The sequence below is a fragment of the Diadema setosum genome, chromosome 11 (assembly GCF_964275005.1).
Source record: "Diadema setosum chromosome 11, eeDiaSeto1, whole genome shotgun sequence".
NCBI classification, from domain to species: domain Eukaryota; kingdom Metazoa; phylum Echinodermata; class Echinoidea; order Diadematoida; family Diadematidae; genus Diadema; species Diadema setosum.
Genome location: NC_092695.1, coordinates 17,489,307 through 17,504,139, shown reverse-complemented (window position 1 = coordinate 17,504,139; position 14,833 = coordinate 17,489,307). Strand labels below are relative to the sequence as shown.

General features: G+C 38.7%; 1 protein-coding gene across 1 annotated transcript in view; it reads right to left on the bottom strand.

Moving 5' to 3' along the window:
- Positions 1-667: 667 nt before the first annotated feature.
- The window catches only part of LOC140235323 (3'-5' exoribonuclease HELZ2-like), a 68,065-nt gene continuing 53,899 nt past the window's right edge, over positions 668-14,833 (bottom strand). The window contains exons 27-33 of the mRNA XM_072315347.1: positions 13,943-14,232; positions 10,945-11,141; positions 7,188-7,290; positions 6,448-6,675; positions 3,300-3,459; positions 2,537-2,704; positions 668-1,414 (exon numbers count right to left, since the gene is read on the bottom strand). Coding sequence (XP_072171448.1) covers positions 1,305-1,414; positions 2,537-2,704; positions 3,300-3,459; positions 6,448-6,675; positions 7,188-7,290; positions 10,945-11,141; positions 13,943-14,232 — 1,256 coding nt within the window. The 3' untranslated portion in view covers positions 668-1,304. The remainder of the gene's footprint in view (positions 1,415-2,536; positions 2,705-3,299; positions 3,460-6,447; positions 6,676-7,187; positions 7,291-10,944; positions 11,142-13,942; positions 14,233-14,833) is intronic.

Below are 14,833 nucleotides of genomic sequence, written 5' to 3'. Positions count from 1 at the left end.
GCATATATCCCAGAGATTAAAGGGAATTCACAGTGAAAGACAATTTTGATACAAAAATAGCACTCTGGACATACACAGCACCCTTCTTGTACATGGCAAGAGACAAGCATATAATGAGCTTGTAGATGGTGACTATGAATGCAATGGCATCAGGTATAATTATATAATCTGTAAAAAATTATAAATTTGCATAATTTGTTTATATCCATATTTACAAATAAGACTACATGTATATTAGCTGCTGGATATTTGACATATATTTGGAAATCTTCATGTCATACACATTTGTAAAAACATGCATTTATAAATGTATTTCGACCTAAATTACAAAACATGACACATTTACACACTTTATTTTCATAACCATTGTTGCATCAAAGTGCAATTTCATTAAAAGGATGCTCACAATATCACATCGTCATACACTTTTGAAACATTCTAAACCCCAAACACTCACTTCCATTTTTCCTCTACAGCCCTTTTCTTCCCCTTTCTCTTTGCAGCTCTTTGATAACTACAGATAGTGGTAGTAGGATATGCATATATACACGCAAGACAAAGAACAAATCTTATGGCGAAAATTGATTTGTACATCGCACTTTGTATTTGCTATCAATATCACATGTAGGCTAACAACATTGGTACATTCTGTAACAGTTTAGGCAATTCAATATCATTATGAAAAAACAAAATTGCAATGCAATTTGCTGAGAGTTGAGGAATTTCCAATACACCTGCATCCAACGGCACAGAGGTACATTACACACAAAGATCACTCCAGTGATACCTAGAACAGGGTTACTTCAGTCTCTATTGCAATGAATGCACATACAGGTATACACACTCCCTAAAGTAATTTAATATGCATCATGCTTAGAAGGAGAATGTACCATAATATTGCACATTCTGGTGGCATTTCTAGAAAGACTTGTTCAATATTAAAGACAGGTAATAAAGGTCTGTCTGATGCAGCATACATGATATCAATGTTACATATCATCTAGCATAAAAAGCATATCCTCATTTAAATGAATTTTGCATACATGTCTAAATATTGGCTGCACAGTGCCGTTAAAATCATCCATTATCTTACAGCAGATCTGTACAAGAAAGAAAAAAACAACAGCAAAGATTGAAGAAAAAATGAATAAATAAAAGATAGATTAAAAAGAGAGAATGTTGGACTGTTCAATGTCTACCAAGGCAGGCATGGCAATCTCCTGCCATGTGAATCATCTGTGCTGTCAGACAGCTCATTGTGCATGATGCTAAAGCTCTTGGCTTTCCACCTTGCGGGGTGATACCTAGGAACGTTCTGGCAAGAACTCACAAGCCTCTTTCAGACAGCCTGTGTTCCTGTAGATGTTGATCATTTTCCTCCACTGTTCATGCGTCTGGAGGAGATGCATGTTACCTGATGACAAAACAACCCACATAGTGGAACACCAAGTAAACATGCATTCATGATTACTGGTACAAAATAAGCTGTGACTATACATTCTTATTGCTCATACAGAGAAAAAATAAAACTACAGAGAAATCAATGGGAATTCATCTAATGTCATATTGGCAACACTACAAGACTGAATCATTGATAGTATCAAAGAGTCTCTCATCCTGAACATGAACCCCAGGGGCTAGGCATTCACCTTAGTTTCAAGACAAAATCAGCCTTGACATACAACATAACTGCCCTGTGCTGTCCCTTGATGGCATATGTTCCTAACTGAATTGTAACTACTGTAAAGGTGGATATTATCCCACGACTAATTTTTTGCGTTTGGCCAGGTAAGAAGAGTTTCACATGTTTTTAATTCCGCAGAATCAAGACATCAACTACTGGAACATGTGGCACGCAAAGATATTTGCATGCTTTTATTTTTGTGCGAGCTTCTGATTGCACGAAATGCGTGAAAATTTCAACACCGCAAAACTTTCTTTTTTACAGTACTTGTTCAGTGGCAAAACAAGCAATCGCAACGCATTATTCTGAACCTGTAAGGTTATCTACACACAATGCAATTCAGAAGTTTTAATTGATAAATAGAAGATGACAAAATTTAGTATTCACTAGGGTCCCACACCCCTCCACCAATGCCTCCCCCCCCCCTCCATCCCTTTACAGCCATCTGTGTGGTTTGAATAAACCCAGTAGTCACTTCCCATTACAGTGATTCCTGTAAAATTTGGTACAGATCTAATTATGCATTATGAAGATTACAATGTAAATCTTAAACCTTAGGCATTGTATGCTATACTGTAAAAGTGGTTTCTTTCGCGTACAGAAACTTTCGCGGTTTCCATCGGTGCGGACTTTTTCGCATGTGTTTAAATTCGCGGTTGGTAATGATAGCGTTGTACAAGCGACGAGTTCAAAACATTTTCGCGTGATGTTAAATTCGCGGTTCAACCTCAAAGCGCGAAAATAAAACCACCGCGAAAGAAACCACTTTTACAGTAAACTGACAGGCAAAGGAAGCGCAGAGAGTGATATACAGACAAAACAAAGAAACTTTTGCCTTTGGTGCAAACTTACCAACAATGATGAGGCCTCTTCTAGCTCGAGTGAGGGCAACATTCATCTGGTTCTCATCATTAATGAAGCCCAGGTGTCTTCGCTGCCATCCCTTGCTGGGCCTCTGCTCAATCTCCATGCGTGGCATAGAGCGGACTGTGGACAGGATCACGTAGTCCCATTCGCTCCCTGTCCAGCAGCAAAAATTGCATGAGATAACAAATTGTGAAAAGCACTGACTACACAAAAGAAGTTGTTTTTATCCCATTATCACTAATGAAACATGATGACATATTTGCCCCAGTAGTATGTCACTGTTTTACTTGTTTAAAAACCCTGCACTTCAGAAATCATAGGAACAAGCAACATTAAATGTTCACTCATGACCTTGTGTAAATAAACATTTAAATAACGTACCTCCAGCATCTACTCTCACATCTTAAATCATTAACCAATGGTTTTGATTCACTGGAGTATAGGTTGACAATTACCTAACACTGAATAATTTTTCACTTAACAATTAATTGACCTTACAGAACTATATAAGGGAGGGCATTCACCTTATCAACATCAACACACCTGGGAAAAGTTTTTCTTCTTTCAAATCACTGCATGACAAACCTTTACATACAAGAAATCAGAGAGTGCTGGCTTTGAGTATAGAGCATCCATACTATAACAACGCAATACTCCATGACAAAAGCAACATCTTCTTTGTGGCAGTGGTTTTTTTAACTTTCTGCACTTTTTGTCAGTCTTCTCTGAGTTTGATGAGATGACTAACCTTGGCTCTTCACGACAGTGCTGACCCTGATGTTACTGAAAGGCGCTCCCATGGTTTTGAGTTCATCGGTCAAATTGGCACACTGGAGCCGATACTGTGATAGGATCACAATGCTTTCTGCTTTGGCATCACGGCGAACCATCTCTCGGACAATCCTCATCTATAAAGGAAACGCACCACAAGGATAAAAAATGGTCTACTGACAAAGAGCATTAACAAGACAAACTGCACTTGACTCAAGGAAACTGTGATGCTATTTTAATTTTCTGCTCTCCTCTCTAATGATCTACGAACATTACAATGATCATATTGATAAAAATTATGGACAGCTTTCAATGTACCTCATGACACATACTCTAACGAATGAGTTACTGTGGGAAAAAGAATGCACTCATAATAATGTGGCTATGACTTATCCGACTAACTCAGCTTCTAATATCGTAAATTCAAACAAATGAGAAGACTTGTGAACTATGAATTAAAATGGTACCATATCGAAATGAGTGGTGCAACCCTTTTTCTGATATATCATGGATGATATTGAACACTGTTTGTTTATTTGTTTGTTAAAAGGGGAAGTCCGGACGATTATCAGCCGTTTCCCGTGTAAAGAACAAAATTATATTTAATGAACCTATTACCCTTTTCCCGACGAGAAAAGACCATCAGATACATTTACTATGATTTTTTTTTAAAATAAGGTAATTCTTCATGTTCGAATCCATCGCGAACAGCCCTTCGTACTATCTCTTCCAGTATGCATTGCGCGTGACGTCACAGACTCACTTTCCTCAGCAGAGCACCGCGAGCGCAGCCCAGCTACTCATCGATCTCCCATTGCACTGCTGACTGCGGCGCGGTATCTGCATGCCTGCCGAGGTCTGCTATATGGAACGCCATATGTTGCAAAAGTCGGGGAAACCACTGATCAGGGGTTTTAAACCACTGATAAGGGGTTTTAAACCACTGATCAGAGTTTTTCTTTGCTCGTGCAAAGTAAAAAATACTGATCAGAGGTTTCCAACTCTGCACGAGCAAAGCAAAACCTCTGATCAGTAGTTTCTGCGCGCACAGCTCGAAACCATTGATCAGTGGTTTTAAACCTCTGATCAGTAGTTTTAACTCTGCACGCACAGCTCGAAACCACTGATCAGTAGTTTTAAACCTCTGATCAGTAGTTTTATCTTTGCACGCACAGCTCGAAACCACTGATCAGTAGTTGTTACCCTGCACATGTGAAGAATTGTCAATGTTTGAGACAGTGGGACACTTTTCAGTGGTGGACAGGTTATTTCGCCAACGATGACCAACCAAGATATTGTACAATAATGTAATACGAACAGGGAGGCAGAAGACACCTCCCTTGATAGAGTATTCAAAAAGAAAACTTAACACTGTTAGCGAGACATATGACAACGAGCATTTTGTGTCCGCCCTGCCTAATTGAAACCTCTGATCAGTGGTTTCGAGCTGTGCGTGCAGAGTTAAAACTACTGATCAGTGGTTTCGAGCTGCGCGTGCAGAGTTAAATTTACTGATCAGTGGTTTTGAGCTTTGCGTGCGGAGATGAAACTACTGATCAGCGGTTTAAAACTACTGATCAGTGGTTTCAAGCTGTGCGTGCAGAGATAAAACTACTGATCAGTGGTTTCGAGCTGTGCGTGCAGGGTTAAAACTACTGATCAGTGGTTTCGAGCTGTGCGTGCAGAGTTAAAACTACTGATCAGAGGTTTTTCTTTGCTCGTGCAGAATTGGAAACCTCTGATCAGTATTTTTTACTTTGCACGAGCAAAGAAAAACCTCTGATTAGTGGTTTAAAACCCCTGATCAGTGGTTTAAAACCCCTGATCAGTGATTTAAAACCACTGATCAGTGGTTTCCCCAACTTTTGCAACATATGGCCTTCCATAGTCTGCCTAGTTGGCGCTACCGCAGGAGTCCGTACACTGTTTTAGGAGTGCTGTTGCCAAATGCTGTATTTCTTTATTCAAATGATCTTCGGTATATATCTATATAAAATCCGTCAAAGATTAATGTAAAATAGTTGCAATGTTATAACATTTTCATTTTATTGAAATATTATATGTTTTGTAATACTGCCATATTTATTAAGTGTCCACCCCATCACTTACAATTCAATGGCTATTGTTGTCATCAGAGTGATCAGGCATACATTTACGAAGAAATGTGCACTTTATTCAAAAAGTAAAGTTTTGTGAAATTCTCTTTTTATTTTCCTTATATAGTTGTACGCATGTGACATCATACACTGGAGTAGTCTTCTCTTCCAGCAGTGACTGCGCAGATACTTAAAATATTCGTAACTTTTGAACGGATTGTCCAATTTTCCTCAAACTTTCACTGATGTGTTCTACTAATATTGCTGCATTCTCTCAGTCCTTATTTATATGAAGGTGGACTTGTCCTTTAACATTGGGCTCTAAAAGTTTGTTGACCCTTTGACCTTGTGGTGATATCCACTCCTTAAGGGACATAACGACCCATAATAGAAACGCACCATAAAAACTTTGGGCTCTAAAAGTTCATTGACCCCTGCCTGTGAGCTTTGACCTTGAGATGACCTTCATAAATGGTAAAATGTGACACTTTGTATGACCCCTCTTCCCTCGAAGTTTGATTGCAATTGAAGCCCAAATAAGAGTTATTGAAGTTTTTGTAGCGTTACGGACAGACGACGGACGGACGGATGGACGACAGACGGATGATGGACGGACGATGGATGGACAGACGCCGCAGGTGATCCCTTAGTCTCCCCACACCTCCGGTGGGCTCGACAAATACCATGTGGCCTTATCACCTGTAAATGATGTATATTCACACATTTAGATTGGATCACGCTACCTCTGATTTGGAAACGGGTTTCTCTTCTAACATCTTTTGCTGCCCCTCGGCCACTGATGAAAACTATGGTAAAAATGATTAAAGTTGTGTTCATTATTCACTCCCTACTGACAGGGGGGAGAATATGTTTTTTTGGTTTTTTTAATCTTTTTTTTAAGCAGACTCTTGATCTGTTGTTTGTATCGCACATACTGTTTAATCAACACCAGTACTTTGAAATTCATTTGCTTTTGTGATGGTATTTATATGCAGATATCAATCAATAAAAATCCAATCAAATACTCACAACATGTTTAATCTCCATGCGATTGCCTTTGGACATCTCACTTCCCTCGTCTGACTTCACAGATAGAGTTTCCTCTCGGCCACTGACATGGCAGAAGACATGGGGTGTGTCCCCTCTATTTGGCCAAATTCTCCACAGGGGGTCTCTGGAGCGTTCAGTCACTGACCTATCAGTCTGTAGCTTGTTGTTGTAGAATGCCGATGATGGAAATTCACAGATCATCCGGTGCTGAAAATGCATGCATATAATAAATCACATGATAATGTATTCAGAAATGACATACAGTTGTAGTAGAGATGAAGTATTTGTTAAGCCCACACTTTTTTTTTTTTTTTGGGGGGGGGGGGGTTGATAATCATTTACGGCTTGCTAGCTATAGATCTAGTCATGAGCTTGCAAATTGGGAAATTACTAATCCTATGATCTCATTCATACTTTTATATATAAGCTGCAGAAGTACTGTTTATTTCATTACAAACACCATCATCATGAGTACTATCAAGTCACTGTTACCATCTTATAACACAACCAACTTACTCACCGCTATTCCTGATTATTACCACTGGTTAAAGTCTTAGCAGTACTCACCAACATTGTTATCAACAGCCTGATAATCATCTCGGCTATCCTCACATCCAGCTATTACAGTCATCATCATCAACACCATCACTGCCACTTTATTGCCACCATCATCATCATTATCAATGACAATCCATATGAAACATGATGAATAGTCTTACCATTCTGTACTGGATAGTCAGCATCTTTGCCTTGTCCTTGTACTTCTCCAAGAGAGAGACATCCATTCCGAGAGCCTTTGCATTGGGTTCTGTGATGATGGACCTGAACTCACACAATGAAACACAAAACAAGGAAGGTACTAAAGGAAATCTATGGCATTCTGAAGATTATGCTCCAATCTATGATCTCTCTCAGCACCAAAGATGCTTAACTGAAAAAGACAGGAAAGTGCGCGCTAATCCTGTACAAAATAAATGGACAGCGTGCAGTCCTCAAGCGTATTACGCACATCACACACTTGATAAACAACAACAACTTCAAAAACAGCGCATCTAAGGTGATGTGCGTCTTTGCCTGAGACGCGCTATCTTTGAAGTTGTTGTTGTTGTTGTTGTTTATCAAGCGTCCTTGAGGGAATGTAGCCTGAACTCTATTTTTAGATCATGTTGTTGCCAAATTTTTACCTCCATGAAATAATCCTTATTACTTGTTCTTCAAAATAATCTCCTTAATAGAAAAAAAAGCTACGACTATGATTTTTAAATCTTTTTAAGATGATAAAAATACCACTACCTTTGGATATGAATGATGTTTCTACACTAGCTGTACTGAGTTTATACTTAAAATGTAGCTCTCTTTTGCATCGTCATGTCTTATTAACTCTACTATCTTTGCTCAGCACATAGAAGCTTTCCTCAAAATTGACCCACATGAATCTCCCAACATATGCTGAGAAAAATCTTATAACTTCATGGAATGGTTGTTTTATGACCTTCAGCTCTGCTATATCATATGCATACTTGGTTTCATACCTGATATACGGGGATACGCATGGGTCCATATGGGGTACTGTAAAAGTGGAAATTTTCATGCTTCTTGCATAACCAGAAACTAGCTCGGACATAAAGCATGCAAATATTTGTGTTTGCTATATGTTCCAGGAATTGATGCCTTGATTCCATGGAATAAAAAACATGTGAAACTCTTCTTATCCAGCAAAGCGCGAAAAATTAGTCGCACAAAAATATCCACTCTTACAGCAGCACAGACAAGAGGGGGGGGGGGGGTCCTACTTTAAAAGAGGATAATTTCCTGACCCTTTCACATTCAATTCATTCATTCATTTATTCATTCATTCATTTCCATTTCAAAACATAAAATTTACGAAATTCAAAATGCAATTGCCTTGCTACAATTCATACATTTTGATCAATGGAAGGATCACAAGGCAAGTGCCCAAATATGTCTAGCCCACAAATGTACCACAAGACATTTATAAAAATCTAACTTTGATTGTTTAACACTGGCCCCATAAAGTTTGTTGACCCCTGTCTGTGACCTGTGCCATTCAACTCCCCAAGAGACATCTAACCACCAAAGTTTGGTCACAAACAGTCCTACCGAGCAAAAGTTATAAGCCATAATCGAAACGCCCCGCAAAAAATTAACATTGGAACCTAAAAGTTTGTTGACCCCTGTTTGTGACCTTTGACCTTGTGGTGATCTTTAACTCCCCAAGAGACATCCACCACCAAAGTTTGGTCGCGAACAGTCCTACCGAGCAAAAGTTATAAGCCATAATTGAAATGCGCCGAAAAAATTGACATTGGCCCCTAAAAGTTTGTTGACCCTATACTGTGACCTTTGACCTTGTGGTGACCTTCAATTTCTCAAGGGACAACTACCATTCAAGCCTGGTCGCAAATGGACATACCAATCAAAAGTTATGAGCCATAATCGAAACGTGCGTAAAACTTAACATTGGCCCCTTAAAGTTTGTTGACCCATGCCTATGACCTTTGACCTTAGGGTGATCTTCCTATTTGGTAACATGTGTAACTTTGCATAAGCACTCTTCACTTTTGATTGACATTGAAGCACTCAGTACAAAGTACATGTAATTTAAGTTTTTGTAGCTTTATGGACAGACAGACGGACGGACATATGCTGCAGGTGATCCCTTAGTCTCCCCTCACCTCTGGTGGGCTCGACAATAAAAATGGGGGCAACTGTAAAGAGGTTCAGTCTATATGGTTAGAAGTAGGATCAACTGATGTGTCATGTGATTGGATGCTTTAACCCTACCTAGGCCGGGGGGGGGGGGGGGGGGCTCCGAGGCCCCCCCTCGACGTTCTGCGCAATGTATCACTAACGCGAAAAGCTATCGCCGCAACGTTTCATGACTTTTTTCTTTTGAGTCTCCCGCATCTTTTGACACCAAATTTGCGATGCCCTGGCCCGCGGTTCCGAAGTTGCGCATAAATACACTGTATGTACATGCATGTCAGACCAAAAATTGCTCAAAAATGTGAATTTGTGTACAATTTCAATGCAAACTGTGCTTACAGGCAAATTTCATAAAAGCAGGATTATTTGGGGGTTTCATTGATTAAAATTAATTAATAGCATATTTTCTTGTGTGGAACAATGTCGCGGACAAGTTTCATTGAAAAAACAATGAAAAACATAAAGTCGAAAAAACAAAAAAATACATAAGAAATTCAAAAAACAATAAAATACTTACGAAATTTTTTCTGATGCCGCAATTTTTTATCTTATATTTGCTCAGGACACTAAAAAGAATATTTACACAAAAAATGTGCCCATTTTGAGCTTTATTTAGTGATTTATACCAAATTGTCTGATTTCATGCATCATTATGCATAAATTAGCATAATTTAGCATAAATGATAATTTTTTTAAAATTTAACTTAGTGGTACTGTAGATTACATCATAGGCAATGTGTGTGCCAATTTTTGTCGCGATCCCCCCGGCTCTATGATCTACCTAAATAGCCCGGCCTAGTTAGGGTTAAGAGTCAAAAGAGATACTTGAAACAGAAAAATGCTGAAAAGCCTTATTGGTTCAGAGGACTTCAACTCAAGTTCAAGTATAGAACACATTCTGAAGTTGATCACTCAACCTTTGGTGTAATAGTCCTCAAAATCCATGGGTCCCTGATTGGCTACAAAACTGAATCTAATACTTTACTTTTGCTCCTCATTAAAACTGTAGTGCTTATGTGGTTGGTTTTGTTTGGAGGTTATACCTGCTCCTAATCTTTTGTTCACATCTCTATATGTCTGAATCCTACTTGCTATACCTCCACCAAGGAAGGAGGTTTGTGATCATCATCATTGGTTTGTCTGTTCGCAAAATGACTCGAAAAGGTGTGAATGGATTTGAATGAAACTTGCAGGTAAAAGTTGGTAATGACACAAGGAACAGATAATTCAAGTTTGGTAGTGTTCTGAAAATTTTTAAAGGATTTTGACGGATATTTGATCTCTTTGCACATAGGACAAAAAGGAGGCAGACTTAGTGAGAAGAAAAAGAAGAAGGGCAATGAACTTGAGAGTTCAAGCTGCACGTATTTGAGGTTAGGGGCAAGGCTGGAAGCTGATGACATAAACAAAAGGCTTGTACATGCATATTGGAGAATTGGGTGACTTCAGCATGCATGTATAATATGGGAGGAAATGAGCTGCTTGGCGCAGATCTGCACTCTATGAGTGCTTTTCTAGTTTATTACTGCGCGATTTATATCCAGCATTCTCCTGTACTATTCAATCCTCTCTGTTTTTGACAGAACTATATGAGAACATATGTAATGGTAGACCATGAACTTCAAGTCATTTATACTCTGCCAAGCAAAACACAGCCTTGTTAGGAATATTAGAAAGATGATTTCAAAGAATCCTGCCAAAGGTCTGGAGGTGAGGATGGTTCAGAATCAATAATATTGCCTCTCATACCTCAGCTGCTTGTGATCACCAATCAGCACCACCTGTTTCGGCTTGTTGAAGACAAGTGGGATCATCGTTTCTGGCTCGCTGCACATTCCAGCTTCATCGACGATGACCTGCATGGCCGAGGTAAATTTCTGAATGCGAAATGACCCAGCTGCACTGCATGTACACAGCACAATGTCATGCTGCTGGAGCTCATCCTTCTGTAAAAGAAATTTTCAGATTTGAATTACCCAATCACCCAATAAATGCACAACAGCACAGCTACTTTCAATTCAAATGAAATTAAATTTCCAAAAACACATGCTTATTATCAATACAGATTGGAAGAAAACAAACTATACAGTGTATAACAATAAATGTGCATATATACTTATGGACCCAAATGTTCAAAACAACTTCGATGCCATGAAGACACACATAACAATTTTCTATAATATACATTGGTATGTACTGGCAATTCCTATTGGTTTTTGTAAATTCAAGTGCATGTACAGTATGTAATTGATGAAACCAAAAATGCCTCCACTGTATCACATTAGTCTCCCTATAGGTCTACACTGTACAGTACCACTGGACAATGTGTGACAATAGTTTCACATGATTGACCCTTGACCTTTGGCCCCCTTAGAGAAAATCTTTCCCTACAGAGTCATTGTACAGTAATGCATGTATAGATCTACCAAGTTTCAACAAGTGTGTTAAGCGAGTAATTTCCAAGGCATAAAGAAAGTACACTGTAGTGTAATTTCAGGAGTAAACTGTGTAATTTTAGCATATCAACCTGACCTTTGACACTTGTACCCATGAACCAAAACTTCCAAGGAGAATCATTGGCAGGTAATACATGTATATGTACTATTAAGTTTCATGTACAAATGAAAATGTAGCATTTTTAATTGTCCTTCTAACTTGGACCCCACTGTCCCATAACAATTCCTAAAGCATCTTTATCTGGTACATCATTTGTAACATGTTAACGCTCTAAGTTTCATGAAAATACCTTCAGGCATTGTAGAAATATGGGGAAAATAGTGTAATTTTAGAATTTGACCTAGACCCATGACCTTTGACTACAAGCATGTGCGTCCTCAAGTTGATAGGTGCAGCTTCGTCCACTCAAACATACGCATGCCAAGATTCATTTGGACACCATGCACATTATGGTATTAAAAGTTACATCACCACGAACTACATTATGGACAGAGCGATGGATGGATGGGCAGACGGGCAGATGGACATATCCCCAAAAACATAATGCCTCCAGCAACACTTCGTGGCAGTGGCAGAATGAAATTTATTGCTGGGTTAAAGTAACCGCAAAAGACATGTTTACACAATGGAGATGCAACATTATATTTATTCTAATGGATACATGACAATAAGTACAGCAAGAAGGGGTGTGAAATATATCATTATTGTTTTACTAAAATAAACACCGTAGTATATTCTAAACATCAATTTCAGACAGCAAGTGCACATAAAGGAAAACATCAAAGCTCATAGCTTGCAATATTAACTTTTTATGTGCCATGGTGTCATTCCCTGTGTGCCACATTATTCTAATACACCGACGTAGTCATGCCTGAAAGGGATTGTGCAGTTTTGGTTGAGACCTAATTTCAGGTTTCTAACATTTTTGGTGAGATAATGAGAAACCTCTTATGAAATGTGAAAGAGCTTGTAATTCTATAAGGAATTCAACGTTTATTTGGTGAAAATTGGTTTTGAAATGGCTGAGATATCCAAAAAAGTGTGATTCTAACTAAGTGTGGGACCCACACTTTATTACGATCGCTTTGTTCTACTTTGTTTTTGGATGTTTCAGTCATTCCAAACCCGATTTTCAGCAAATAAACTTTGAATTCCTCTTAAAATGGCATGTTTTGTACTATATCATAAGTGTTTTCTTGGTATCTCGCAAAAAGTTAAAAGCCCAATTCTCATCTCCACCAATACTGTACTATCCCTTTAATTGGGAAAACATTTTGATTTTAACCCGTTGAGGATGGACTGATTTTGCTACAACACGCATTTCCCACTGTATTCTTTATCTAGTATGTGTTTGTTGTTTGCCATTTTCTTCTCTGTTGTCATGTTTAAACATGTATATGTATATACATGTATCTGTCTTTTCATTTTTGAAGCGCCATGAGCACTGAAAGGTGGACCTGTGAGCTATACAACTAGCCACTATTATTGATATCATTATTATCATTAGACACCTGCCCGAGTGTACTTGGGACTCTTCCTAAACGGGTTAAAATCTATGTAACTTTTATACATTCCTGTTACCCTGGACATGAGGTGAGCAAAGTTGTAGAGCAAATTCCCAAGCATTGCATTAATGTAAAATGTATGACAAATTTATGACTTCTTTCAAATGACCAGTAGCTACATAATTGTGGAGTCATTGTGTTGCTCACAAAACAGTGACATACTGTACATGCTGTTTTTTCCGCGTACAGATATTTTCGCGAATAAGGTCATAGACATTTTCGCGAACTGACGCTGATGGTTAACGTAAATGCACTATTATTCTAGCGCATGGAGACATTTTCACATGTTGTTAAATGACAGCTTATACAGTAGTCTTAGAATTTACTTGCAAATCCAGTCGGGAACACCGCTTGTTAGCCAATCTTCACATAGAATGGAAGCTTAATGTGAATCTTGAGAAACGCTTTCATTGTATTGTGGCATTTGGCGATTTATCGATCAGTTTGGGCGAGTTTGTGCGTTTGAGCAGAATATGCAAAATTGGCATGCTGTTGACTGAGTCGGACGTGCGAATGTGGCACATAAAAAGTTAAAGCTATGAAGTCAAAGGATAACTTGGACATGGTTACAGTTTGTGCTTAGACAGATGATGCCCTACAACACACATGTCTAGCAGGCTTTGTTTGAGCATTATGATACATACTTCATAATCATACATTTGATTTATTACTGTCAGGAGAATAGAAAGAATAATGGACTTGAGAGATGTGAATTGCTGAGTTACCATAGCTTTGTTCAAGGTGGATTTGTAGGCTTTGATATTCTTCTCTGTAATGAGCTCTGGACAGCGGGCAAATCGATTCTCCCAATAGTGGATCTGGTCAGCTAGGGGCTTTCCTGGCTCTCGGATTCTGAAGTGCAAACTGATGTCTTGTAGATCTGGTGGCATGTCTGCCTCATTCTTGGACCACTTTGCCATGAAGCTGGGTTCTCCAGGAACTGGGAATGCCTTGTTCTCAATGACCGTGCCATAGGCACGAACCACTGAGACTTTTTGGAATTTCTTCAGGTATCCTGATATGACGGTAATCACATGGTCAATGTTAGTCAAGACACAGTGTCTCAGTATAAATACATGAAGATCACTATTGGTGTCTTAATCAATTATAGCATGGACTGTTCAGCCATGTCTTAGCTTCATCAAAGCACTTTGGACATATGCTATAAAGATACAATCGAATGAAAATACAAAATAGTAAGAGCTCACATGTTACCTTGATCATAGAAAGCAAATCGGGTAGGTGATTTTTATGTCATGTGTCCACAACCACGCTACAGTGAATACTCATATGCAAATGCTGGGGACTGATGGACATTGTGGGCTACACTGGGACACTGCAAACACCTTTGTTTCAATACTTTCTCTTTATCTTTGATATCGTACAGGAAGGAATATAATACATTTTGGATATCTTTGTGAATAAACCTCCTTCATCAAAAGATGCTCCAGCCTTTTTTTTTTCTTCTTTTCTTTTATTAAAGTGTATGGCCAGTAGAGAGTGGTTGCAAACACTGAACACACTGTTCCACGTATGCAGGTAAGCGGAAAATCTAATGAACAATTAAGCTCAAAAGTTGTGGTGTCAGGTAGGTACAGCTGCATACTGGACTGGTG